This window comes from Suricata suricatta, chromosome 16, assembly GCF_006229205.1.
Source record: "Suricata suricatta isolate VVHF042 chromosome 16, meerkat_22Aug2017_6uvM2_HiC, whole genome shotgun sequence".
Classification (NCBI taxonomy): Eukaryota; Metazoa; Chordata; class Mammalia; order Carnivora; family Herpestidae; genus Suricata; species Suricata suricatta.
The window spans coordinates 25,876,431-25,900,236 of NC_043715.1; the positions used below are offsets into that span (position 1 = coordinate 25,876,431).

Consider the following 23,806-nt stretch of genomic DNA (forward strand, 5'->3'; position numbering starts at 1 on the left):
CTAACCCCCATCACCACAGACTAACCCCCACCACAGAATAAACTCAGTCACTGCGGGGAGCCCTGAAGCCCCAAAGTCCCAAGCAGCCTTAGTTATAGCTTTTGTGAAGGGCCCAGAGTCCTCCTGATGCCCGCTGAGACCGGACAACAGCCACCACAGGTTACTGAGTTAATTGATGTGACAGGCATGTGGCCTGAGGCCTCCGCCAGGACAACACAGTCATCCCCACCTTGTTGTCGCCCCCCCTTTTTCTAGCTGACAACTGAACTTCACACTTGGCTGAATCACGTTTGAAGAGAAGAAGGCTCTTTGAAACCCCAAGAGCTTGACCCCATATGACCCCATGACCCCACGAAAGCCACACAACCTCATGCCGGGCAGACATGGAAGGGGACCGGCATGCAGGCCACTCACTGAATCAAGAGCAGAACAGGAGGATGGGGCACCTGGGGGGTTCAGTCAATTAAGCGTCCTACTCTTGCTTTCTGCTCAGGCCTCGATCTCGTGGTTGTGGGGTCGCACCCTGCCTCAGGCTCTGCGCCGTCAGCCTGCTTGGCACTCTCTCTCCTCTCTCTCTCCCTCTCCCTCTCTTTCTCTCAAAATAGACAAATAAGCTTTTAGAATAACAATACTAGAAGCAAACCAGGAGGGACACACAGGGCACTGAGCTGGGAGCACCGCTTCTGCCTGAGAGGGTCACGGCAGACACCACAGGACACAAGGAGGGTAAGTGGGGGCTGGTCAGGTGGGCCGGGGTGGGCTCAGCTTTCCCGGGAGAGGACAGCAAGGGCAAGGCCTGGGGTCCTCAAACTGCTCTGGGGATCCAGCGCGTGTGCAAGGCTGATAGTGGGGGCGGAAAGTCTAGTGCCTGGCTTGGCCAACTGGAGACTAGGAGACCATCGCTGGGACAGGGAGAGGTGAGCTGGTGAGGGCCAGAGGGGGCCAGCCAAGGGCATGGGGGAGCACAGTGGGAGCCCCACCTGGCCTGAGCCTCCAGAGCATCCTGCCCCTCTCCCAGGACCTCAGAGACCAGCTGGATAAGAGTGTGTCCAGGGCCCACTTGTGCCCCAGAGCCCGGCCAGTAGGGAAGCCACAGCCCAGAGGAGGGGAGGGAGGGCAGCACCTGAGACCCAGCGCTGACCCAGGTTTATCAGGATGACTCTTAACTCAGGGCGAGGTGGGACAAGGTGCAGAGGCCATCGGGATGGGCTCCTTGGAAAGATGTCTCCAGACACCCCGACCCGTACCCCCTTCCCTCCCCCTAGCCCTCAGTCTCCCAGACTTGGGACGAGAGGTTGAGGAAGCAGCCGCTTACCTGAGGCCCGGAGCAGGAGGAGTAGGAGAAACAGGACCCCCAGGGCCCTGGGTGTCAGCATCTCTGGCCAGCCTTGTCCACGCTGGCCGGAGCCCTGTGTCTGTGTGTCCCTCTGGCCCCGGGCTCTGTTGTGCGGCCTGCCTCCCCCGCCCTGCCCCCACACAGCGTCACAGCTTCCTGTGGCCTCTTTCTTGGCCTTCCTGCTCCATGGCACCGACCGTTGGGTTGTGAAAGGTGAGTGCGGGGAACTGTCCCAGCCCGCTCGGTGACCGCCTGCAGAGAGGGCTGCCGAGCCCACCCGGGGATGGTGCTGACCGCTGCGAAGTGGGGGTCCTACGGCCACAGGGGCGTCCCTGCCCAAGCAACCCCCTGGGGCTGGCGACGGGCACAGGCTTCGGAATCAGGCCCAACTAGCGCAGACCCTCCTCTCACAAACGGAGCGTCTCTCTGGGCTTGTTTCCTCCTCTGTAAGGAAATACAGGCACAGGGCGTGCAGAGAGCTGTTCAGGGAGTGCTGGCGTGTAACATCCCAGGCCTGGGGTGGTGCTCGGGCTCCTTCACTCCTGCTTATGGTTTGAACGAGACCAGGAGCAAGGCCAAGCCTGCCGGGGCCCTGGGAGCAGAAGAGGGCCAGCCCTGGTAGGCCCCAGCACTGTCCCCGCCCTCAAGACTGGATAACAGGAGGTGTGGCTGGGTGGCCAGGAGCATTGGCTCTGGGCTTGGTCGGGCATGGGCATACATCTGTCCTGGCCACCTCCTGGCAGGAGGAGCTTGGGCGAGTTGTGTGTGGTCCTGAGCCTCTCAGAAGACATGTGGAGAACTCATGACACCATGCATGTAGAATTGTCCAGGCCAGGGGGGCGTAGCCATTGTCACTATCTTCTGACACCGTTGTCAATACTGCACAATCACTGTCATATCGCCCGGCTGGTCAAGGGCGGCCCAGACAGGAAGTGGGGGCAGCAAACACACATGGGGTGCAGCATGAGGGAAGGGGAGGGGTTGACCGCTCAGGCCCCAGCTCTGGAGGCTCTGAGGAAGCTGCCGTGTGGATGAAACCAGGGTCCCTGGCATGGTCCCATGGTCACTGAGTTCACAGTTGGAGAGCATCCTAGCGAGAAGGTGCGTCATCACCAGCATCCCCTACCTCAGGGCCAGAGTTAGATGTGCTCCACCTGGGGGCTCTGAGGACCCCCCGGCCCCTCCCCCTTCCTCCCACACAGTGTCTAGACAGGATTCAGTCCAGATGGCCCAGCTGGGGGAGGGAGTTGGGGAGAGGATATCGGGATCACTCATGGGGCATGTGTGACAGGTGGGAATCTGGCAGGAGCCCCAGGCCCTTCCTCTGCAGGGAAGGCTTGGGGACAGATGGGAACCACCGGGCCCAGCCCGCCCCCTCCCAGCTGCAGCCAGGTGAGGTAATAAAGTGGACAAGGCTTTGTGGAGTGCGGACTTGCTGGTGCCAGGACCTCAGAGGGGCTCACAGATGCCTGTTTGTGAGGAAGGGCCCAGAAGGAGGGGCCCAGGGTCCAGCACACCTGGAAAGACAGGACAGGGGGGTCTAGGAAAATGGCAAAAGGTGGCTGGGCGGGGCCAGGGTGAGGGCTACCTTTCCTAGGCCCCACTGGGGGTGGGGACTGCCCTGGAGCCATGCACAAAGCCGTGGGACCCCCAATCCCAGGGCAAAGGGACCTGCAGTTTCCCTTTCTGTCACCTCCCCTGTTTGTCCCTGTGGCTCCAGATGGGCTCCAGTCTCCTGGCCAGGCCAGGCCAGCATTCACCTTCCAGCCACGTCCATCCATTTCCCACGCCAGAGCAACGTCTCCACACGCAAACCTGGTCACGTCCGTCCGAGAACAGCAGACCTGCTGCCCAAGGCCCTCCAGCCCCATGAACAAGGACCATCAGGTGGGCCATCCAGCCGCCTTCTCTCATTCCCATTTCCTGATGGGCCCCAGGGTGTTTGTATCAGTGACTCTTACTAGAAGCACTGAAGGAAGCTCAGAAGAAAATGCCCTTCAGTGGCTTGTTAGGTGACAACAAGAACTGATTTTTACTTTCTTCTGTGTACATCTCCAGTCTCCAAATTCTCTACAACGAACATCTACTTCTTTAAATTCAAAAGACAAATGACATAGTATTTAAAAAGAAAGGCCTCCCGGTCTTTAAGACTGAGAGCCAGATCAAATGCTGCCTCCTACAGGAAGTCTTCCTGGATCCCCAGCAAGAAACGATGGCTCTGCTAACCCCATGCCTATAGCTCCAACCCGTTAGAAGCACGTTGGGCTCTAGGCCAGGGACACCAGGGGAGGCATGTCTCGGTCTTCTGAGGTACCGGGGCAGAAATAAGTCTGCATTGCTGTGCCCCACAGTTCTTGCCACGAGTGGGCTTTGAGAGAGGCTGAGGGCCCCATGAGGGATGGGCTTGGCAGTGGTGAGCAAGGGTGATGCAGCTTACAGAAGGGCCCAGATGGACAGCCCAGCCCAGAATGTCTATACAAAGCCTGAGTCAAGGGCAGGCGAAAGTCCATGTGGTAGACAGAGGTTTACAGCAGGCGTCAGGCAGCTCTTGGAAGCCACAACCCAAAATACAGCACTGGGACAGGGCCCACCATTAGGGCTGGGCGGAGGCTGGAGAGGAAGGGCTGGGGGGGCTGATGGAGGGCCCAGGGCTCCGAGGTAGAAGAGACGCTGCCCCACTCCCCTCCTCCAGGGGTCTGGCTCAAAGCTCTGCCTCCACCCACCTCACATGCCCTGAGTAGACTCTCAGGCTAAAATGACAGGTCAGCCGAGTGTCCTCATGGTGATCACCAGAGACAGAACAGCCAATGGCACATTCCTGCCCTGGGTGGGGGCACAGGGCCAAGGATGCCACCAGGCCTCACAGGTCTGGGACTTGACCTTGGGGCCATGAGGGCTCCCATCCTCAGCCACGAGGGCCGGGCCCAGTGACAGCGACTTGAGACCAGCCTTTGGCCCCCGGCTAGGACAGCAGGGGGGACGGTACCACTCCTGAGCCCCTTGTGAGCCGGAACTGAGAGCCAAATAGTCTGCAGGCCAAGTCAGAAGGCGCAGCCCAGGGGTCTGGCTGCCAAGGGCACCGCCCCCTCACTCTGAGGTCCATGGGCCTCCTTCTCCTTCTCGAGTCTCCGGCTGACCCTCGAGGGTCAGGCCTGGCTGGGGGTCAGCAGGCAGCAGTGGGAAGAGGCCACAGCTCTGGTCCCTCATGTGGCTCCCGGAGGTGGCTGGCGGCCTAGATGCGGCTGGACGAGGTGCTGCCCGAGCTGATGGGGAGCCTGGCGCTGTCCGAGCTGCTCTTCAGCGGGGAGGGCCCGCTCCGGGCCTGCAGCCGCATGGACCAGTACCAGAGGAAGATGAAGAAGCCTGCGGGCAGCGAGGGGGCCCAGGGCTCAGGAGGCTGGGGGCAGCCCTGCCCTTCCCCGTCCTCCCTCCCCAGCCTGCCAGCACCCATGTGACCCAGGGGAGCACCTGCTATGCGCCAGACACTGTGTGATTCCCTGGGCCCCATCCCACACTCTTCTCCTGAGGTTCTTATGAGGTCAGGCCTATTCGGTACTCTTCTGTGTCACAAACGAGGCCACTGAGGCCCAGGGAGGTCAGGGGACTCGGCTGAGCCGGGAGTCAAACCGGGCCGTTCAGGTTGCAGAGTGTACCTGTTTTAAGCACCTCTCGGCCAGCATAGAAGGGTGTGAGTGTGTGTGTCTGTCTGTCATTGGTGGGGGGATGGTAGAGGGGTGCAGGTAGGAGGGAACTTTATAGCATCAAGCTCAGGCCCTCATGACCTAGCCCTCTGCCCCCCCCCACCACTACCCTTGAGCCTCGCTCCCCCTCACTGTTCTTTCAACACACAACCAAATTCCAGCCTCAAGACCTTTGCTCGTGTCCCTCTCTCTGCCTGGCACACGTCCTAAGCCTGCGCCGGGCACACACATCCCTGGACTTCTGATACAGTGCAGACCTGACCCAGCGCATCCGGGCGGGCCAGAGTCCACACTGCTAGCAAGCCTCCCACAGTGCCGATGCCCACAGTCCAAGGAACATGCAGGGAGTAACAGGTCCTTGATCTCTCCCTGGCGGGACCCTTCTGCTACCTTCAAATACCTCCTACAGAGGCCTCCCTGGCCACCATCCCCAAAGTGGCCCCCAACCCAGCGCAGATGGTCTGTCCATCACATGGCCCACTCTTACTGCCCTTGTCACCGAGATCCTCTCACATGGCTGTGTGCTTGCCTGTCATGCCTGGTCTTTCCCACCAATGACGAGCTCCACAGAGGGAAGGCCCTGACCCAGCCAGCTCCAGACTTAGCATAGGGCCTACACATAGTAGGTACTCGATAAAGACTTGTCACCTACAGCAGGATGCCCCCATTCTCCGGATGAAAAGACTGAAGCCCAAAGAAGTGAAACTATCAGGTTGGGGCACATCTTCCCCACCCTGTGCTCCATGTGTGGGCACCCTGCCCAGGCCAGGGGGTGGGGTCTTCTCCATGCCTACCTTGGAAGGAGGTGATGATGCTGAAGAAGTAGAGGACGACCAGCTGGAAGGTGCCAGCAGCAAAGGAGAAGAAGACCAGGGCCCAGGGCAGACCGAGGACCAGGCTGAGCCCCAGCAGCGTCAGCACATGGGGCCACTTGTGGGCATGCGGGTGCAGGCGTAGGATCTGCACCACCATGGTGCCCAGCATGGCGGTGTTGAACAGAAACACTAGGCTAAAGAGGCCCAGGTTGGTGACGTGGCTGACCAGGGAGTCCCGGATCCAGCACCTGCAGGCGGAGACGCTGGGGCTCAGCGCGCACCCGGGAGTGACCCTGCTTCCTGGGGCCACGGACGAGCACCGTACCCGAGCGCCAGGGCGGGACCACGCTTCCCGGCGTGGACGTGGACACACCCCACAGCGAACCTGAGCGCCGGGGCGGGACTGCGCTTCCCAGCCGTGGATGCGCGCCACAGAGTCTGAGCGCCGGGGCGGGGCCACGCTCTCCAGCCGTGGACGTGGACACACCCCCACAGCTCCTGGGCGGCACCACACTTTGCGGCCGTGGACATGCGCCACTGTGAGTCTGAGCGCCGGGGAGCACCTTCAACACCACTGACTCACAGGGGGGCGTTTTTTCCTTTTTAAGTCCTCTGTCAGCAGCCGGGCACCCAGGAGTCTCCGGCCAGCATGGCCAAGGCCCAGGCCACTCTCTGGCCTCTGCATCCCAAGGCCCTTGTTCCTGCCCCCGCTGCCCACAGTCACTCACATGGAAGGGTAGATGACACTCTCCGGAGTCCTGTGCACAGCCAGGATGATGGAGCCATAGTTGTTCATGTCCACTAGTGCCACCAGCGTCACCAGGAAGACGGGGAAGCCTGAGAGCAGCAAAGCACGGAGTTCCATCTCCCACCCTGCCCTGCCCTGTGGCAAGACCTTGGGACCCTTCCCTTCCTTGCTCCACAGACAGCCCCAGCCCCGCGTTCCCCCTCACCATCCTGGGGGCCCGTGGGAGAAAGGGCCCGCGCTTCCCTGCTGAGGGGCAGGAGGTCACAGGGAGAGATGGGAGGCACAGGCATTGGAGAGAGTTGGGGGACACCTGCAGGGGAGGACTTCCAGAGCCTGCACTGGGCCTTGACCTCGTCCATGGGCTGGAGATTGGGGGCTCTCTAGAAGTGGTCTCCCACCGCCAAACACCTAGGCCTTGACACAGAGCCAACTCTGAAAGGACTTTTATGTAAATCAATGGAGTGTCCCCAAAAAGGGGCCAACTGAGAAACACAGGAGGAGTGGCAAGTTGGGTCAGGGGCATGTGGAGGCTGGTGCGCCTGTGCAGCATCCAGGAGGACTTTGTAAGGTGTCCCTGGGCCATAGGGAAATGGCTTGTCTTAGCCAAGGACAAATGCCAGAGCTATGAGGAATCTGTTACCTGAAGCATTGGAGGACTCACAGCAGAGCCACTTTCAGCCTGGGTGATTTAAGTGAGTGGAGGATTGGATTATACCCCCAACTGGGTGCCTTTAAGCAGTGCACAACCTGCACATCCATACGTGGTGGCTATGTCAGCAAATTCCCATTTTAAGAGAGTGAGCAATGGGGAGACTATGTGTTTCTTGGGGCAGTGCTCACCGTCTCATCTTCCTAAAGGGACCATAACCCACAACCAAGGTAAAGAAGCCCTGAGGGTGGGTGGGCAAAGGAAACAGTAAGGGAACAGTCAGAGAGGTAAGTAGAGAAGCAGAACCGGGTGCCTGTGTTTTGTCAAGTAGAAGAGGCAGGTCTAGAGGGCCCACCAGCACCCTCAACCGGCTTACCCCAGCCCACGATGCTCAGCTTGAGCAAGTAGCCAGGGACGTAGGTGCCAAAGACCTCGACCACGAGCCGGTAGAGGTTGTAGCCCTCAAGGCCCATCCAGGAGAGGCAGGCGAGCAGAGAGAAGTGCAGGAAGATGGCGCTGGCCCGGCAGCCGGCCTCGGAACCCGTCAGGGCCACAGGCTCGCTCAGCAGGAAGCTCACGTCCAGCAGGAAGACTGCCAGCAGCAAGTTCATGTGCACCTTGATGGTGTAATCCCGAGTCTTCCTCCTGCATGGGGGGGAGGGAGCAGGGTCACCTGGTGGCCAGCCTGGTGGGGGCAGCCTTCCCAGGGTGCACACACACGCTCCCTATCTCATTCCTGTGGCTGCCGCCAGCTTGTGTCCCTAGGCACCTGCTGCCAGCTCGTGTCCCTAGGCACCGGCCACATGCCCAGCTATCCCCACATGTCCCTAGGCACCTGCTGTGCACCCAGCTGCCAGAGGCACAGGTGCTGTGTGCTCGTCTAACATCAGATTTAGCCAGTCAGAGGCAGCGAGACAAACCCAGCCACCAGAGTCAGCCAGATACCCCCAAGCTGGAGGGGAAAGACTTTTGGATTCTGTGTCCACCTGTCTGTCTGCACAACCATGCATTTGTGAGGTTGTGAACACGTGTGTGTGTGTGTGTGTCTATCTGTCTGTCTGTCCTCAGGTTTGCAGTACACAGCCCAGCCCCACTCAGATGATCCACGGCACCGTCGGCCTTTCCTCCCCAGGTCCCCACACCGCCAACCGTGCTCTGCTTGGCACCATCCACTACACGTTCCAGAGGGCACAACGGAACAGCCTTGCCCACTCACCCCAATTCCAGGTACCACCTGGGCTGGCCCCTTCCCCCTCACCCTCAGTTTACTCATCTATGAAATGGGGGGATGGCCCCCTCCCAGGGTAAAGTGTCTGGCACAGACAAATGCTCAGTCCCTGAGGTGTCCTGTTCTTGTCCTTGGGCACTTTTGTGATTAACGAGTAGGTGCCTGGAAGCTTGTGCCCCTGCCCCCGCCCTCCCCTGGGCCTGCCAGTTGTCCCGTGTCACCCACCACGGGCACAGCCGTGGGCTCACACAACACGGTCACTGATGCACATGCATGTACACAGCTCACCCTCCCTTCCTCCTGGTGGAGAATAGTGAGCACACTCCCATTGCTCACACCCACAGGATTTAGAGTGTCCGCCCTCTGCCCAAATGGGCCCAGGCCCTGACAGCAGGTGACTCTCAAATTAGGCCAAGCCCAGCACTGACAATCCAGACCCGTCCACACAGCTGGGCTGAGGATGGGCACAGGCACCCTCCACTCCACCAAACACTTCTACAAGGCGTCCAAGTAACACAGTGGACCAACAAGCCCCTGTCGGGGGATGGGGTACCCTTTGTCAAACTCAAATGCCTGGGGGAGTTCTGCACAGATACCTGGACCCCAGGGATACCTGCCTAGGCTTAAGGCTGCCTCTACCACTTTCTTGCTGTGTGACCTCAGACAAGTCACTCACCCTCTCTGAGCTCTCTTTCACAGGGTCCTTGTGAGGACTGAAGTAACTTTGTGCATGTAAAGCACTGAGAACAGTGTGTAGCACATGGGAAGCTCACCATCACATTATTATGTGTCTCCAGTGGTGACACCTCTGATTAGTCAAAGGCAGAAATCAAGATTTTTATGTCACCTCTCCCAGTTTTCAATGCTGGCAAATAACGCAGATTTTAAGTGCTGGGTCACCCCAACACCACAGGCCTGAGGCGGAAGTGAGGCCCCCAGGGGCCAGCTGACCACACCTCCCAGGGCCCCTGCTTCCGCAGGCGCATTTTTGGGGAGCCAAGCCAATCCCCACGGTGCGCCTCCATGGTCCCCAGGTCCCAGAATGAAGGGTCTGCCTCCCTCCCCCTTTCCCGCCCCCTGCAGGGCCCTACCTGGAGCAGAGGTAGGCTGCGATGGTGAGGACACAGGCCAGAGCGGAGATGACACAGCCCACATAGGACAGGAGGGTCAGGTAGTGCTTGTGTACGGCGTCAACCTCCACAGAGGCCACCTGGGTCCACGAGACAGGCCAGGGCTGCCTCAGTGTCCCCAGCTCAACACTGACTGTTTGCCCCGGGGGAAGGGCCAGCCTGTGCTCCTGGGTGGGCCTCCTGAGAGCCACCACCACCCCAGCCTGAGCCAAATCTGGCCCCGGTGAGTGCGTTCTTCGGACGGCGTGGGGGAGGGGTCTGCACTTTAGGACCCTTTCTCCGGCCTGGCACCCACGGCGTTTCTATGACGTTCACCACCAGAGCGAGCCTCCTGTGAGAGACTGGGCACCCCACACCCAGGGAGAGCTGGGAGCCCACTCTGATCCCTCAGAAGCTGGGCCCCAAGATTCTGGGAGGGTGAACCTAGGACACAAAGCTCCTGTGCTCTTGGGGACCCTGAAGTCCATTGTAAGGGCTTCCACAATGGGCCTCGGCATCCCCTTGAGGGCTCATTGGAAACATACTCATGGCCCCGCCCCAGCCTGTGGAATCAGAATTCCAGGTTAAGGCCAGGAATCTGCATTTTTATCATGCACCAACATTTGGGAATAAAGGGCAGCTCTTTTACTAACTAGCTGTGTGGCCTTGGGTGAATTGCTTAACCTCTCTGAACTTAGGTTTCCTCATCTATACAATGGAGCAGTAGCAGGAGGCACCTCAGGGTCAGTGTGAGGAATGGATGACGCACGTGTGGAGAGTGGCTGGCACACGGCAAGCCCCCAGCCCGCGGTGTGGCTGTGGGCAGGGGGACCGCTCACCATCAGCACCGCAAAGTAGGTCAGGTGGTTGCACAGGCAAGACGTCTGCGTCTCTCTCCTGATGGTCTCACAGCCCGCGTCACTCCAGCTCCCCGGGCTGCTCACTGAGGAGGGGTTCCATGGGGCTCTCATCAAGCCCAGCCCCCACCGGACCCCCGAAATGCATGATTGCATCAGCGCTCCAAGCCTTTGCAAATATCTAGTCTGCCACTGTTCCTTCTTCAAAGCCCACCTTCCTCCAGGAAGCCCTCCCTGATTAACTCCATCTTCCCCACCCTCCAGGACCCGCTTTGTCCTCCAGCTGCCTGCCCGGTTCAGGGACCCCTCCACACTCACACGTCAGGTCTTCAACCCAGAATACACACTGGAGAGTCACGTTCTTCTGCCGGGACAAGAAAGGAGAGTGGACCCCGTCACAGCATGCTCCTTTCTGGGCCAGGCCGCCACCCCATTTGCACCTGAGTGTCTGATGCCCTCAGCCGACCGGTCGTGTTGTTAAAGACGAGTGATTCAGAAGGTGAGGCAGAAAGGGAGGGACCCTGGTGGTCTTGGTTGGTTTGCTCCCCCTCACCGGCTGCGGCTGATGCTGGAAGGTGAGCGTCACAGGCTCCGAGAGGTTGGCTACTTTGGTGTTCTGCACGACAATACCCAAGACCTTCTCACCCAAGACCTGGCTGGAATTCTTGTCCTAGAGATATGGGAGGAGAGAAGAAAGTAGGCGGTGAGGGCCCAAGGCTGAGAAGGGCTGAGGAGCTCCCTGGGTTTTCTAGACTCCCACACATTGCTCTGAGATGTGGAGGCTCCCTCTGTAAACAATTCTTGTGCATGTAGTCATTTACACTGTAGCGAAAACAACATAATTTAGCCTTCTCCGGGAGAGATTTGCACGTCACAGTCTGTTTTCTGACTTTACAAGGAAAGGCTCTGGCTCACAGACGAGGGGGCCTGGCTCTATGCCTGCCTTCCACCTCCCCATCAGACAGAAACTGCTTTTCCCCTGGGGGAGGGCACGAGGATGCGGGCCCCGTACCTGGAACAGGGCTTGACTGCTGAAGTCCACCAGGAGCAGCCTCTTTTCAGCCTCCCCCCTCCGGCCCTTGGTCTTCTGGAAGAGCTCCCGCGGCAGCAGCACTGAGTACTCCCGGATCTCACGCTGTTCCTCCTGCAGACCAGAGTCCCCGTGGGGCGCGGCCGGCCGTGGGCTCCCAGCTCTCCCATACACGCCGCCCCCAACATCCCCCTGGATGCTGCCACCTCCAAGCCCGCCCCCTTCAGGAAGCCCTCCTTTCCTTGGCTCCAGCACTGGCTGGGGAGCCTTATGGTTAGAGCCCAGGGCTCCAGGGGGGTTCACACAGTGTGGTGCTGTCTGGCCTTCAGACGCCAGGGCTGTGTGCGGCATCCCGGGTGGTAGGATGTGAGGATGTGAGGCCTGTGGGGGTGACTCCAGCTACCGGGCCCACTCAAGGGGCAGTCTGAGACTGAGATGTACCCCCAGGCACTCTGGGACTGGTCTTCTGTTTACACGGTGGGGGGGGGGGGCGGCATGGGAGCCTCTGATGCTGGTCCCCCCCACCTCTGTTCCCCATCACTGTTCCAGGAAGGGGCCTCGGGCATGGGGTAGCCGCTAACAGGGCATTCCTTGGGCCTGAGACCTTCCTTGCCAGCACACATGTGGCTCGCAGAGGCCCAGGGAGGAGAGTGGTCAGGCCTCCACATCTGCTTCCTGCCCCGGCCGGCCCAGCCCCTGTCTCCTGACCTCAAGCCTGGAGTGGATGTGCAGGTCCTGGAGGCTGGCCGTGGGCTGCAGCCTCCACACCGTGGCATTGACCAGGTCCTCCGCAAAGGACAGTGTGTCCCCTGTGAACTTCACAGAGGTCAGCTTCGACTCCAGGCTCTGCAGCTGCCTAGCAGGGGGACACGGGGTGGGGAGGTTGGTCAAGGCGGGCAGGGAGATGGAGCAAGAAGAGGAGACTAGGCAGATACACAGGGAAGAGGCAGGCTGGGGTGGGGGGTGGGGGGGGGAGAAAACAGCCCAATGGTGCTGGCACAGGAGAATGACCTATGTCGAGGGCGTGGGGGTGGGGTGAGAGGAAGCCAGGACATCAGAGCAAACAGGAAAGGGGGGCTCTCCCGAGCACCAGCTTCCAGGCCTGGACTGACCCGCTCTTGGCCATGGAGGAGCCCTGCCTATCTTTGGGCCTCAGTCTGCCAAGTTCTCAAATGGGCCGCTAGAGTCTCCTTTCTTGGTGGGGAAGAGGGCGTGGGTGGCTGTTCTGGGGTGGCGGGAGTGACACTTGTTTTTACAAAAGGTAGGGGCTTGGTCTCAGGGCTGTATTTCGATTCCTCCAGGAGGAGATGGAAAGATGGAGCCCCAGGAGATGCCCCGCCCCCCTCCCCACCTCCTGCTCCGGGCGCCCCCACTGCCCGCATCCGGTCTGGGGGCCACGCTTACTGGCTGGCAGGGGTGGATGAGGGCCTCCTCGAGGTCTTTCCGGGGTGCTTCAAAAGCTGGCTGAGCAGCTCAAGGTCTCTTTTCACCTCACATATGTCCACTGAGGCATTGTGGGAGGCCTTCTGGGGTGGATCTGAGGCACAGGACAGACAGACAGGCTGCTATCGGAGACACCACTCCTGTCAGACTCGCAGTTCACCCTCACGTGACTCTGAAGGCGTCCAGCCCCAGTTCTATGGAAGAGGACACCGAGGCTCCAAGACGTGGGGGGACTCCCCTGTGGTCACCCAGAGGCCCGCCAGATGGGGGCTCTGCCACAGGGAGCCTTCCAGCAACTCCAGCCCAGAAGGGAAGGCTGGGACACAGCTCCCCGAGGCCCTTCTGCCCACACGCCTGGAACCCAGAGGACCCATCCCAGGAGGGTTGTTGGGGGCACGGGGGGGCACGGGGGGGCTCGTGGGGCCTCTGGCTCCTGACACCCAGTCCCATCCCACCCTGGTCAAGCCTGTCTTCCTTCGCCTGGACCTTCCCTGCAGCCTCTGGAGGGGACTTTTCCCCTCTGCCTTCACCCCTTTACCTTCTCACAAAGCTTCCTGAAGCACAGCGTAGATCACTCCCCTCCCCCTCCTCAGGCACCTTCAATGGCTCCCCACTGCCTGGGAACAAAAGCTAAGCCCTGCGACCCAGTGTACGCATGCCCCGACTCCAGGCCTTGGTCTGAGTTCCTTCTGCCTGGTGACCCCCCTTACCGTGGAAGGAGAAGGTGAAGCCAGCAGCACTGGGCAGACTGGAATTCTGGGGGCTCCACCAGGAGCTGACTGAGGTGGCGAGTAGTGGGGGGCCCTGGGCCAGGATCTCCTTCTGGTGCCGGAAGCACAGGAGGCTAGAGGCTTGGTCACTCAGCAGGAAGTCGTTCTTGCCATAGCGAAGGTGAAATCTCCCAGCATGACGGTTCCAGTAGAGGCAGAAGTGGTAGAGGCCCCTGGGGTCGGGGAAGGGTTGGGGGGCCGGGAGGACTCCGGTGAAGGGAGCATGGATGGTGAGGGCGTCCTCTGAGTTCTTGATGGAGATGTGCAGATCCGGTGTCTGCTTGTAGTGGAGGCTGCTCTTTGCTGTCTGGTTCCTCTGGCCACAGAAACGGAAGTCTTCATGGAGGCTCCTGCCACAGGCACCTGAGGAGGGAAAGACTAAGACAGACTGGACTCTGCAGCAGGGAGCAGCCAGGGGCCGAGGGAGCAGGCTTCCGGCCCAGAATACAGGATCCGGTGCCTGGGGCTCGCATATGTTCCAAGGTCTACAAAAAGGTGAATGTGCCCTGCTCACAAGTGACAAAAAGAACTAAAAACTAATAATAATTACAAAGGTTTAAAAAAAATTTTTTTAATGTTTACTTATTTTGTGAGAGAGCACAAGCAGGGGGAGGGGCAGAGAAAGAAGGAGAGAGTCCCGTGAGGGTTCTGAGCTGTCAGGGCAGAGCTTGACATGGGGCTCAAACTCACAAACTGCGAGATCATGACCTGAGTTGATATCAAGAGCCAGACCTTAACCAACTGAGCCACCCAGGTGACCCAAAGGCAAAAAAATAAAAATAAATAAAAAATTTAATGGCAGTAAAATACTTCAGGAGGCCATGCCTACCATAGACAGTTGTGCAGGCTGGGCACTGCACAGGGATGTTCTGGCTGCAGAAGGGAATGGGTCCAAAACCCAATCCATGTTCCCCATCTCAAGCTCTGCATCTGCCAAAAAGACGAGGTCCCTTTTTCTGGAAGACACCATCCACTTGCTAAACTATGTCTGAAGTCCCATGCCTGCCCAAAGGGGTTAGTGGATATGCTGGCAGCTGTCCTGGGCATGGGAGCATTTTAATGTAAATCACAAGAGTCCCGCGGTAGCTCCAAGATAGCCTACCTTGCACCAGGAGGAGCAGAGCCAGCAGGAGCAGCGCTGTCCGCAGTAGCACTTGGGCGGCCATCTTCCTCCCCAACGTCACTCTGAGAAGTCCGAGCCTGAAAGAGGCCAGGAGTGTTAGCCGGGGCCAGGTCTGTAAGGTGGCAGGGCCAGCCCTGCAGAGGGGGACGCCAGCACAGCTTGAGTGGGTTTGGGACGGGAGCTGGGGATGCAAGTGTGGACACAGTCCACGGACCTCCCCAGAGCTGCCAGTAGCTGCACATCAAGGGGCAGCGGTGTCCAGAGCCTGACTCAGTTCAAGTTCTGGCTCCTTTCACTTGCTGTGTGACCCTGTGCAAGTCACAGAAAATGGGGCTAATACTACATCCCTCCAGCCCCAGCAATGATGGGTAATCTTGGCTAGGATTGGATGGGGAAGGCTCCACAGGACCACCTGGGCCACCCCCAGCATCCTGCCCCTCCAGGCCTAGAGGAGATGCAGGAGAGATAGGGTTCTCTGGGATCACCTTCTGGAACCTCACCACCATCATCCCCAAGATCCAGCTCAGAGGACACCTCCTTCAGGAAGCCTTCCTCGACCCCCTCTACAGTCAGTCTGGGCCTCCTTTGCTACCCACTGCTGGCTAGGGCCTCCTCTAGGCGGTGCAGGATGGTGCATTCCCTCCTCAGCTGGGGTGCTGGGGGGAGCCCCTGGTCCATCTCTGCGGCCAGGACCCAGTGCACGGAGCTGGCTGGACAAAGGCTGGGCGGTTGTAGAGGTGAGAGAAATGGAGCGAAGCACCAGCACCCCACAGCGCCCTCTGCAGGGAACAGAGGAAAGCGTGCTTCCTGTCATGACCACCAGGGGGAGCCAGTTCCCAGGGCCCGACAGGCCAGAAAGGCAGCCCTGTCTTCCAGTCTGACAGGTAGACCCTGATGGCCCAGCTCCCCCCAGCTCCACCCCAGTGTAGAGTGGGCCTTTCTGATTCCCCATGACCTCTATTACCGAGAGCCAACCTGCCAGCCTGTGCTCTCCCACTGCACCCCTGTGCTTATATTAATCCTCACCTCAACCCTGTGGAGTGGGCCCTATTGTTGGCCCATTTCACAGGGAATCTGAAGCCCAAGGGGTTAAACAGCCTGCCCAAGATTACTCCAGGGGCCAGGGCTTTCCTCGCCTGGTCAGGACTGTGAGGCCTGGAGGGGAACCCGTATAGGTGGTGCTCACAGAGAGATGGCCAGGTGGCTTGGCCAGCAGAGGGATACAGACAGGAATCCTCATTGCATGGATACCTGCATATGGCTGTGGCGGCAGGTGCAATCATCCGTCACAAGCCAAAGGGAAGCCTGCAAAACCAGGTGCAGCCAAGGAGTCTAAGTTTAGGAGAAGCCAAGAGGGGCTTCCAGGATGTGGTGGCTTTTGGACAGAGTATTTGAGGGTAGCATTCAAGAGACAGATGGCCTCGGAAGGAGCTCATCGTCGCCTTCCTTGAACTAACCTGGCTCCCTGAAACCAGAGCCAGGCTCCTATGTCCCACCACGCATAACGGAACCCCAGTTTTTTGGGGCCTTGCCATCATCTCACCTCGGTGGCATCACAGGATCCCTTAGAAGGCGCATATGAGGGGCACCTGGGTGGCTCAGTCGGTTAAGCCTCTGACTCGTGATTTTGGCTCGGGGCCAAGATCTCAGAGGCTGAGCCCTGCGTCAGGCTCTGTGTTGACAGCACAGAACCTGCTTGGGATTCTCTCTCCCTCTCTCTGTCCTTTCCCAGCGTGTGCACATGCATGCACTCTCTCTCAAAATAATTAAACTTTAAAAATTTTTTTCTTTTTAACACATACGAAAGCGCTTTAGAGAGAGGCCACCACTACCCAGGTTGTGATTTTTCAGCTTTCACTTTGTGTTCTCTCTGAGCATTTTGCCTCCTTTAGAAACTGCCTCCTGCCACCTCAGGCCAGCAGGGGGAACCCAGCATCCGGAGACGAGAGCATGCCCCTCCTTTTCTTGAGCATGCCCCTCCTTTTCTTCTCCTTTCTGCCAGTCCCTGTTGCTGTTTACCTCTAATCCCTGATCCAAATGTCACCTCCTCCAGGCAGCCCCCCTCAGCCCCCCTCACTGTGACCAGGGCTCTATACTTGTGAACTTGTAGCTGACAGATCACTCATGAATTTGTCCAAATTCTCCATGTTAACGGTATTCGGATTCAAGGCCCAGAGAGGGCAATGGCTTCCTGACGTCACACAGCAAGCAAGGATGGAGCTGCCCAAAACCCATGTCTCTCCGGCCCACTGACTGCTCCGAGTGAGCTAGCCCTGTTGGTAGATAGGGGCCCAGGACAGGGCGGAATCGCCCACATCGCATCGGTCCTCCCAGATTGAGCTTAGAGAGCAGAATGGCCTAGACAAAGAAGAGAACTTTCAGTCACCGGAGAGGCACGACGAGGCTGGGTCCCCGTGGAGTACCACGGAGGGGACTCACACACAGATCTGGGACCAACTGCACGGCCCTGACATTCCCAGGCTCATCTCCAGGCCACCCTAGCTGTTTCAACGGCCCCTCCAGAACGGACAATGCGGCCCCCAGGGACGTTTTTGGGATTCGAGTGGGACGGTCTGCTTGGGTTCCTTTAACCCACTCACAGGCAGTGGAGATGACTCTGGAGCCGGACTGTCTGGGTTCACCTTCCAGGTCTCCAGCTCACTTGCTGTGTGTCCTCAGACTACTTACTCCCCCTCTCTGGGCCTCGCTTTCTACATCTGCAAATGAAGTGATACTTGTAAGGCACTTAGAACAGGACCATGCACATGGTAGGGGTCCTGACCTTAAGTCAACCCCCGGCCTCCCTCCCTCTCCTCCCACCCTCCATGCCCCCTGCCTGGTGGCCCTGGCCAGCTCAGCCTCCAGAGCACCTTGACGGGAAATTCTTAGAGCATGAAACTTCCCTTCCGGGAGCGCAGCGGGGAAGACTGAAACCCCACCCAGAAAACCTCCGACCTTGCAGACTGGACCGAGGCTGTTCACAGAACCGGATAGCAGGACTGGGACAATGAGAAGATTCCGGGAAGGGGCAGGGCACTGCCTGGCTTGTCCACTTAGCACCTTCCTGTCCCCACTTCACACGTCCCCCCTCTCCCACTTCACACAGAGAGCTCTGCCCACTGCCCATCTCATCACACCCTCCTCCCGCCCCTTCCCCCACCCTGCTGCCCGTGGCCAGGAGGGCCCCCCCAATGGTCTGCCCCTTGTACACACCCGCCTCCCTACACAGCCCGCATCAGCATCCGCGATGGGTACCCCACTCTCCCAACACCTCCGGCAGGGCTGCAGAATGCCCTGGTCACCACCCCGGGCGCCCCCCACTTGGCTCAGCCAGGAGGGAGGGGTCCTGTGCTGTGGAGGGGAGGGGCCCCTACATGGCCCTCTACACTGACCATGGGGACAGAACCTTGTCCTGGTCTCAGGGGCTGTGGACCGGCAGAACCGGACAGAGCTCGGCCATCAGAGACTCCTCACACCAGCCATCGGCCCACAGGCCAGGCCTTCTAGAACCACCCCCGCAGCACCGGGCCAGGGCCGGGCCCCACCCAGAGGGTGTTCCAGCAGCATCACCACGAGGATCGAGGATCGCTGAGGTGGTGTCATCTATGTGGTCACACGAAATCCCCGGAGCCACCGTGTGAGGTTGGTCCTGCTGTTTTGCCATTTTACAGTCCAGAAAACTGAGGCTAGGGAGGGGCTGTCCGGCCCAAGATCACCCCAGACACAGCTCCGGGTCTCACTCTGCACAACTCCTTGCAGAACTGGCACTGGCCAAAGTCCTAGAGATGCATGCTCCGCTGGCTCTGGGAGACCCCCACCACCAAAACGGGAGAGAAAAGTGAGGGGGGCAGCCAAGACCAGTGGCAGTGTAGACAATGCCAGCCTGGGAGAAGGGGGTAGGGGCCAAACCTCTCCCCCTTCTGGACCAGCTGCCCTTGACTTCAGGCCTTCCGTAAACACACACAGAGAACAGAACGGTCCAGCCCAGCTTGACACAATGGGGGCCACCATCACAGGGTCCCCAAGGACTCGGGCTGAGCAGAGAGTGGCCAGGGATCATCCAAGCCAACACGCCCCCTCCCAGCCCCAGGCCCCACTGGCCCCAAGAGAAGGAGGTCCAGCTCCTGCCCATCCTCATGATGGGGGAGGGGACAAAGGGCAGGGGACCCGTGGCTCACTTTCTCCCCCAGGGGCCTGAGTCACTTCCCCTGCCATGCGTGTAGAGCCACGAGTCACCACTGGCCCAGTCCAGGCTCCTGGAAAACCCATTTCCTCGGAGGACGGAGGTGGAAGTTGAGTGGACAGGACCCAGTCCGGCTTCGGGTTAACCCTTCATAGGCAGGCACCTCTCCAACATACCCAGCTACTGCTTTCCTTCTTCCCACACACGCTGTGGGCACAAACCCCCGGCCACCTCCAGATTGATCCTTTGCCTGGAATGCCTTCCCCGTCCCTAGGACAACCCGACCCACCTTTGGAGACTCAGTTAAGGCACATCTCCCCATGAAGCATTCCCCAACTGCCCAGCCCCGATCAGAATTAACTACGTGCTCCTGGAGGGAGGGAGGAACCCCATTTCTGTAAGGCCCCCACTGCCATGAGAAGCCCACCCCAGAGGTGCCCAGACTCCCCCATGGGCCAGAGTCACGCCAGGGAGTTCACTAAAGTGCAGATTCGCACCCCCGCACTCTGAGGTCAGAGGCAGCAGGTCTGGGGTGGGGGTCGGGAGGCTGGCTTTAACAGGCGTCCCATTGATTGAGACTCCGCAGGCTCGGAGTCACGGGTTACAGGCCTGGGGTAACAGTAACCGTGTTTTACAGAGACAGTCAGAGACCACGAACGGTCCCAGATCACTCAGCTGCCGAATGACCATGGCTGGGCTGGGGGCCCCCACGCAGCCCCCCTGCCTGTGGTGCCTCCTCTCCTCTCTACCCTGGGGGCAAGGACACATCGTGTTCCTTTGTGGTCACCTGGCGTTTAGCAGGGTGCTGGGACCTGGAAGCGGCCTCCTGGAGGACAGAAGGAGGCAGGAAGACATGGGGGGAAGGGGAGCTCGGGAGTGGGTTTTTGGGTGTGAGCCTTCCTTGGGAGGTGGACGCAAGGGAGAGGACCCAGCCTCCGTCCTTAGCTGCTCTCCAGGAGGGGGGCAGCGTGGGGCTCCGGGCTACCCTCCTTGAGCTTAGGAAAGAAGGATTTGACCCTGCACAGGGCAAGGAGAGGGGCGGGTGAGCATGAAGCCTTGTGAGTGTAAGCACGGGTGTGGGCGTGAATGCATGTGCACACGTGTATGTGCAAGAATGCAGGGGAGCGAGGAGGGCGCGGGAGACGGCTGGGAGTGGGGGCGGGGTGGTTCTGCGGAGGAGCACAGGGGGCTGCTCAGACCTCAAAGGGCAGCCAGGGAAGGCAGTTAGAACAGAACAGAGAGCAGATGCCTGCAGGTGCTTCCTCTGTGGGGGGTGGGCTGGGGGGCTGCGAATCATTCGATCAAAGTAAATCTTACTGGGGCGCCTGGGTGCTCAGTCCGTTAAGCATCCAACTTCGGCTCAGGTCATGATCTCATAGTGGGTTCCAACCCCACCTCGGGTTCTGTGCTGACAGCTCAGAGCCTGGAGCCTGCTTCCGATTCTGTGTCTCCCCCTCTCACTGCCCTTCTCCCCCTTGCTCACTCTCTCTCTCCTTCATAAATAAACATTTTAAAAACTATTAAAAGTAAATTTTAGAAACACCATGTGTCCAACAAATCAAAGGACAGGCCCGCTGAGTCCTGAGTGGGACCCAGGGCCACAGCCCCCTCCTAGCCCAGCCCTCCAGACTCTGTCAGTGCTCACTGTCTCCTCCCTCTGCTCCTGCTCCCCAACGGGGGACTGGGAACTGGTGGCTGAACTCAAGCCAGTGACCACGTAGGGTACAGGGTCACCCTGGAAAGTGATCCATCCCCGGATGGCCAGGGGATTCGGTGACCTCAGGTTTCAGGAATTCTTCTACAATAAAGGAGAGTACAAATTGAGCTAGCGGCTGGCTGCCAGAGGCTGGCGGATGCCAAGGCCATGCCCACTCACTGCCCCACTCACTGCCTGGGGGGAATCTTGCATTCTTGCATCAGACCTGCTAGGTTGTAGGACCGACCCTGCCAGTACGCACCCGCTTCGCCCTCCACCACTGGAGGCTTCTGGTCCATCCAGGCCCTTAGGCAACGACTCCCTCTATGTGTCCACATGTGCCCTGGCCCATGTTAGGGAAGTGCTGCAGGCCCCCGCTTGGTCTTATGTATCAAGTGTGTCAAGGCTCTGATAAGTCCTGCAAAAAGAAAATCTACAGAACTTGGTTGGGCTTCGTTTCCCAGCCCACTGTGATGGTGCATCTTTTTTAGCCTGAGCACCTGTTGTCAACGTAAGAAACAAACTCTCAGACGTCTTGACACCACACACATAGGAAGCCCGTCAGCATCCACCCTCCCAGCCTCCAGCCCTTCCCCTCCCCTCTTAGGCCATTAGCTAGCCTGAGATGGGCTGTGGGAGCCATTTAGACCATGATGTTCCCCAGGGCAGCTCATCACCATCCTTGACACTTCCAGGCAAGAGGTCCCCAGGGAGCCTGAGGTGTATGCGGCCCGTCCCACCTCCCTCAGGCCGGCAGCAGCAGCTCCTGGGGAAAGGGGGCCCTGCCAACCCCGTCCCCAGGTTAGCCATTCCATTAAAGTCAGCCACAACCAGCTGGGCTCTCAGCCTCGCTTCAAGCAGCTGGGACACTTAAAAGGCTGGAATTGAGAGGGAGGGAGGGAGAGATGGGCAGAGAGGGAGAAGGAAAGAGACAAATGAACGTGCCAGAGCTTTTAGAAGCCGAGCATCAAAGCCTCTTACAATTTGCAGACGGATTGTAGGGACCTGGCACCTAAAGAAGAGATCAGGAAGGGTTCCATCAGGCTGGGCTTGGGCTCAGGCACCAGGGTCTTCCCCAGGCAGTCCAGGGACCCTGGTGCCAGCTCCATGCTCCTGGCACATTGCGCAGCCCCCTCCAAGTGTCCCCCATGGCCCTGTCCCCAGGGAGCAGCTGAGGCTGGGCTCTAGGACCCCAGGGCACACACCGTCGGCCCCTGACCAGGAAATGCAGACTCCCAGAGCAGGGCTGGTGGGAGTTAGATGTGTAAGGTCCAGCCCTGGCCCCAGGAACTTTCGGCCAGGCTGTTCCCTCTCGAGCCTCAGTTTCCTCCAGTGTTACATGGGTGACTGTGACCCCTGTCCCCATCTGTCTTCTCTATAGCCCAGGGCCTCTACAGTTACAGGGAAGGGCTAGGCTTACCTCCCAGGTGGCAGAAAGGAGCCAAGAAAGTGCTGGGCCCTCTCCTCCTGGCCAGACTCTCTTCACTCTCAAACCACAGGCAGACCTTAGCCGTCTGGCTAAAACGCCCCTCCCCATCTGTGTCCCCACGCTGCCCAAGGCCAGACCTACAAGGTCAGCCTGGCCACCACCCTGCTCTGGGGGCTTCGGAGCCGCTACCCTGGACCTGGCAGAAAGCCCATCTTTGGAGTGCAGGGCCCTGCATTCCGAAGGTCAGCCGCCAAAACTCCCTTTTTTTGCTCTTCCTCCCGTCCTGGCTCCTGGCTGAGGGGCCGACGGGACACCCAGCCAGGCCTCCTCCTCCAAGAAGGCTGGGGGCCTGGTCAAGGCCGAGGGACCAGCCCCCGCTGGGGAAGGGCAGGGGAGGCACAGACCGGGATCCCATCCAGCATCACCCAGGACTGCGGGGTCCTCCACCTCTATTCGCACAGCCCGCCGGCCATGTGCTCACGACCTCCAGTAGTGAAGCCAACGTGAATGAAGTTCTTTGAAAATGCAAGATTTGACTCTAGCTCTTTACACAAAGTTACCCCCATCCTCCCCCCAAACCTTAAGAGACAAGTCCCATTATGCTCATTTGGCAAATAGGGAAACTGAGGCCCTGGGAGGTTGAGCGAGCTGGAGATCCCACAGCCAGTGAAAGACCCCCAGGACCCGGTTCCAGAATGGAGCCTCTGGATTTTGCAGCCATTTCCCCTTGACCTTACCTGACTGTTAGAAAAGGCTTCTCTTTAAAACTCACAGAAAAGATGCCTCAAAATATGTCTCCTTGGGGTCAGCCAAAACACCCTTCCCCTGAGGACCCAGGTGACCCCCCCAGTCCCGTGCTCATGCTCCCGCCGGCCCAGCTGGGGACACAGCCCCCCAACACCTCTCCGAGGCTTATCTTTAATCATTGGGGGTGCAGCCCAGAGTGTGACCATGACCCTCAACCATTCCTTCCTGTTCTTGAGCGGCTCTTTAATTGACGAATCCCTCTTAGCATAGCATCTGTGACTCTCCCAGGGTCCCTAGTGCCACCTAGCTCCACCTCCACCCCACCCGATCCGCTCAGTGTTGGGGAGAAAGGGGAGAAGGGGGAGACGGATGGAGGGAGAGAAGAAAGGGGGGAGGGGAAGGAGGAGATAAAGGAGGGAAGGGAGAAGAAGGGGAAAGGGAAGGGTTGGGGGAGGAGAAGGAAGCAGAAGTGAGAGGGATGGAGGGAAGAAGGGAGCAGAGGAAGAATCGTACCTGGACTCCTCCTTTGTGGCATCGAGTGGCCCGTAAGTGCACAAAGAGCGTGAACCAGTGAGCGAGCGAAGGGCTGGCCTCCCTTGCGGCCTGCAGCCTGCTGGGGAGGCGGCGCGGGTTCTGGGGAGCAGCACTTTGGCGCGGAGCTACCCCGGCCCCTGCCCCCTCCCTGGAGCCTCAGACAAAAGCGGGCAGCCAGGGAAGACGGGCTGCGAGCCCTAGCCACCAGCCTGCGAGAAGGGGCGCAGGTGACAGCTGCCCCTGGCAACGGTTTCCCTGGCAACTGTTGGCAGCTGCAGAAAGAAAACGACGTCACTCCGGCTCCGACCCAGCACAGCACAAGCCCCCTAACTTGTCTGGTACCCAAGTCTCCGGCTCAGACGCTGCCCTGGGCCCGGCGGGAAGCCGGCGGGAGGAAGTTCTAGAGAG

General features: G+C 59.4%; 2 protein-coding genes across 5 annotated transcripts in view; both read right to left on the reverse strand.

The window, feature by feature from the left end:
* Positions 1 to 1,440, reverse strand: part of ADGRG3 (adhesion G protein-coupled receptor G3) — a 31,884-nt gene extending 30,444 nt beyond the window's left edge. Inside the window, exon 1 of one of the 2 annotated variants that reach the window (XM_029925620.1) lies at positions 1,316 to 1,440. In XM_029925620.1, coding sequence (XP_029781480.1) covers positions 1,316 to 1,376 — 61 coding nt within the window. In that variant the 5' untranslated portion in view covers positions 1,377 to 1,440. The remainder of the gene's footprint in view (positions 1 to 1,315) is intronic. The other variant, XM_029925621.1, reaches the window with a different exon arrangement.
* Positions 1,441 to 3,327: 1,887 nt separating this feature from the next.
* Positions 3,328 to 23,806, reverse strand: part of ADGRG1 (adhesion G protein-coupled receptor G1) — a 29,567-nt gene continuing 9,088 nt past the window's right edge. Inside the window, exons 1-14 of one of the 3 annotated variants that reach the window (XM_029925719.1) lie at positions 23,378 to 23,570; positions 14,789 to 14,886; positions 13,627 to 14,049; positions 12,878 to 13,010; positions 12,182 to 12,329; positions 11,456 to 11,587; positions 10,997 to 11,113; positions 10,762 to 10,807; positions 10,426 to 10,529; positions 9,569 to 9,687; positions 7,626 to 7,894; positions 6,581 to 6,689; positions 5,832 to 6,100; positions 3,328 to 4,699 (exon numbers count right to left, since the gene is read on the reverse strand). In XM_029925719.1, coding sequence (XP_029781579.1) covers positions 4,569 to 4,699; positions 5,832 to 6,100; positions 6,581 to 6,689; positions 7,626 to 7,894; positions 9,569 to 9,687; positions 10,426 to 10,529; positions 10,762 to 10,807; positions 10,997 to 11,113; positions 11,456 to 11,587; positions 12,182 to 12,329; positions 12,878 to 13,010; positions 13,627 to 14,049; positions 14,789 to 14,852 — 2,064 coding nt within the window. In that variant the 5' untranslated portion in view covers positions 14,853 to 14,886; positions 23,378 to 23,570 and the 3' untranslated portion in view covers positions 3,328 to 4,568. Of the gene's footprint in view, positions 4,700 to 5,831; positions 6,101 to 6,580; positions 6,690 to 7,625; positions 7,895 to 9,568; positions 9,688 to 10,425; positions 10,530 to 10,761; positions 10,808 to 10,996; positions 11,114 to 11,455; positions 11,588 to 12,181; positions 12,330 to 12,877; positions 13,011 to 13,626; positions 14,050 to 14,788; positions 14,887 to 17,409; positions 17,431 to 23,377; positions 23,571 to 23,806 lie in introns of those variants that run through there. The other 2 variants (XM_029925720.1, XM_029925718.1) reach the window with 2 other exon arrangements.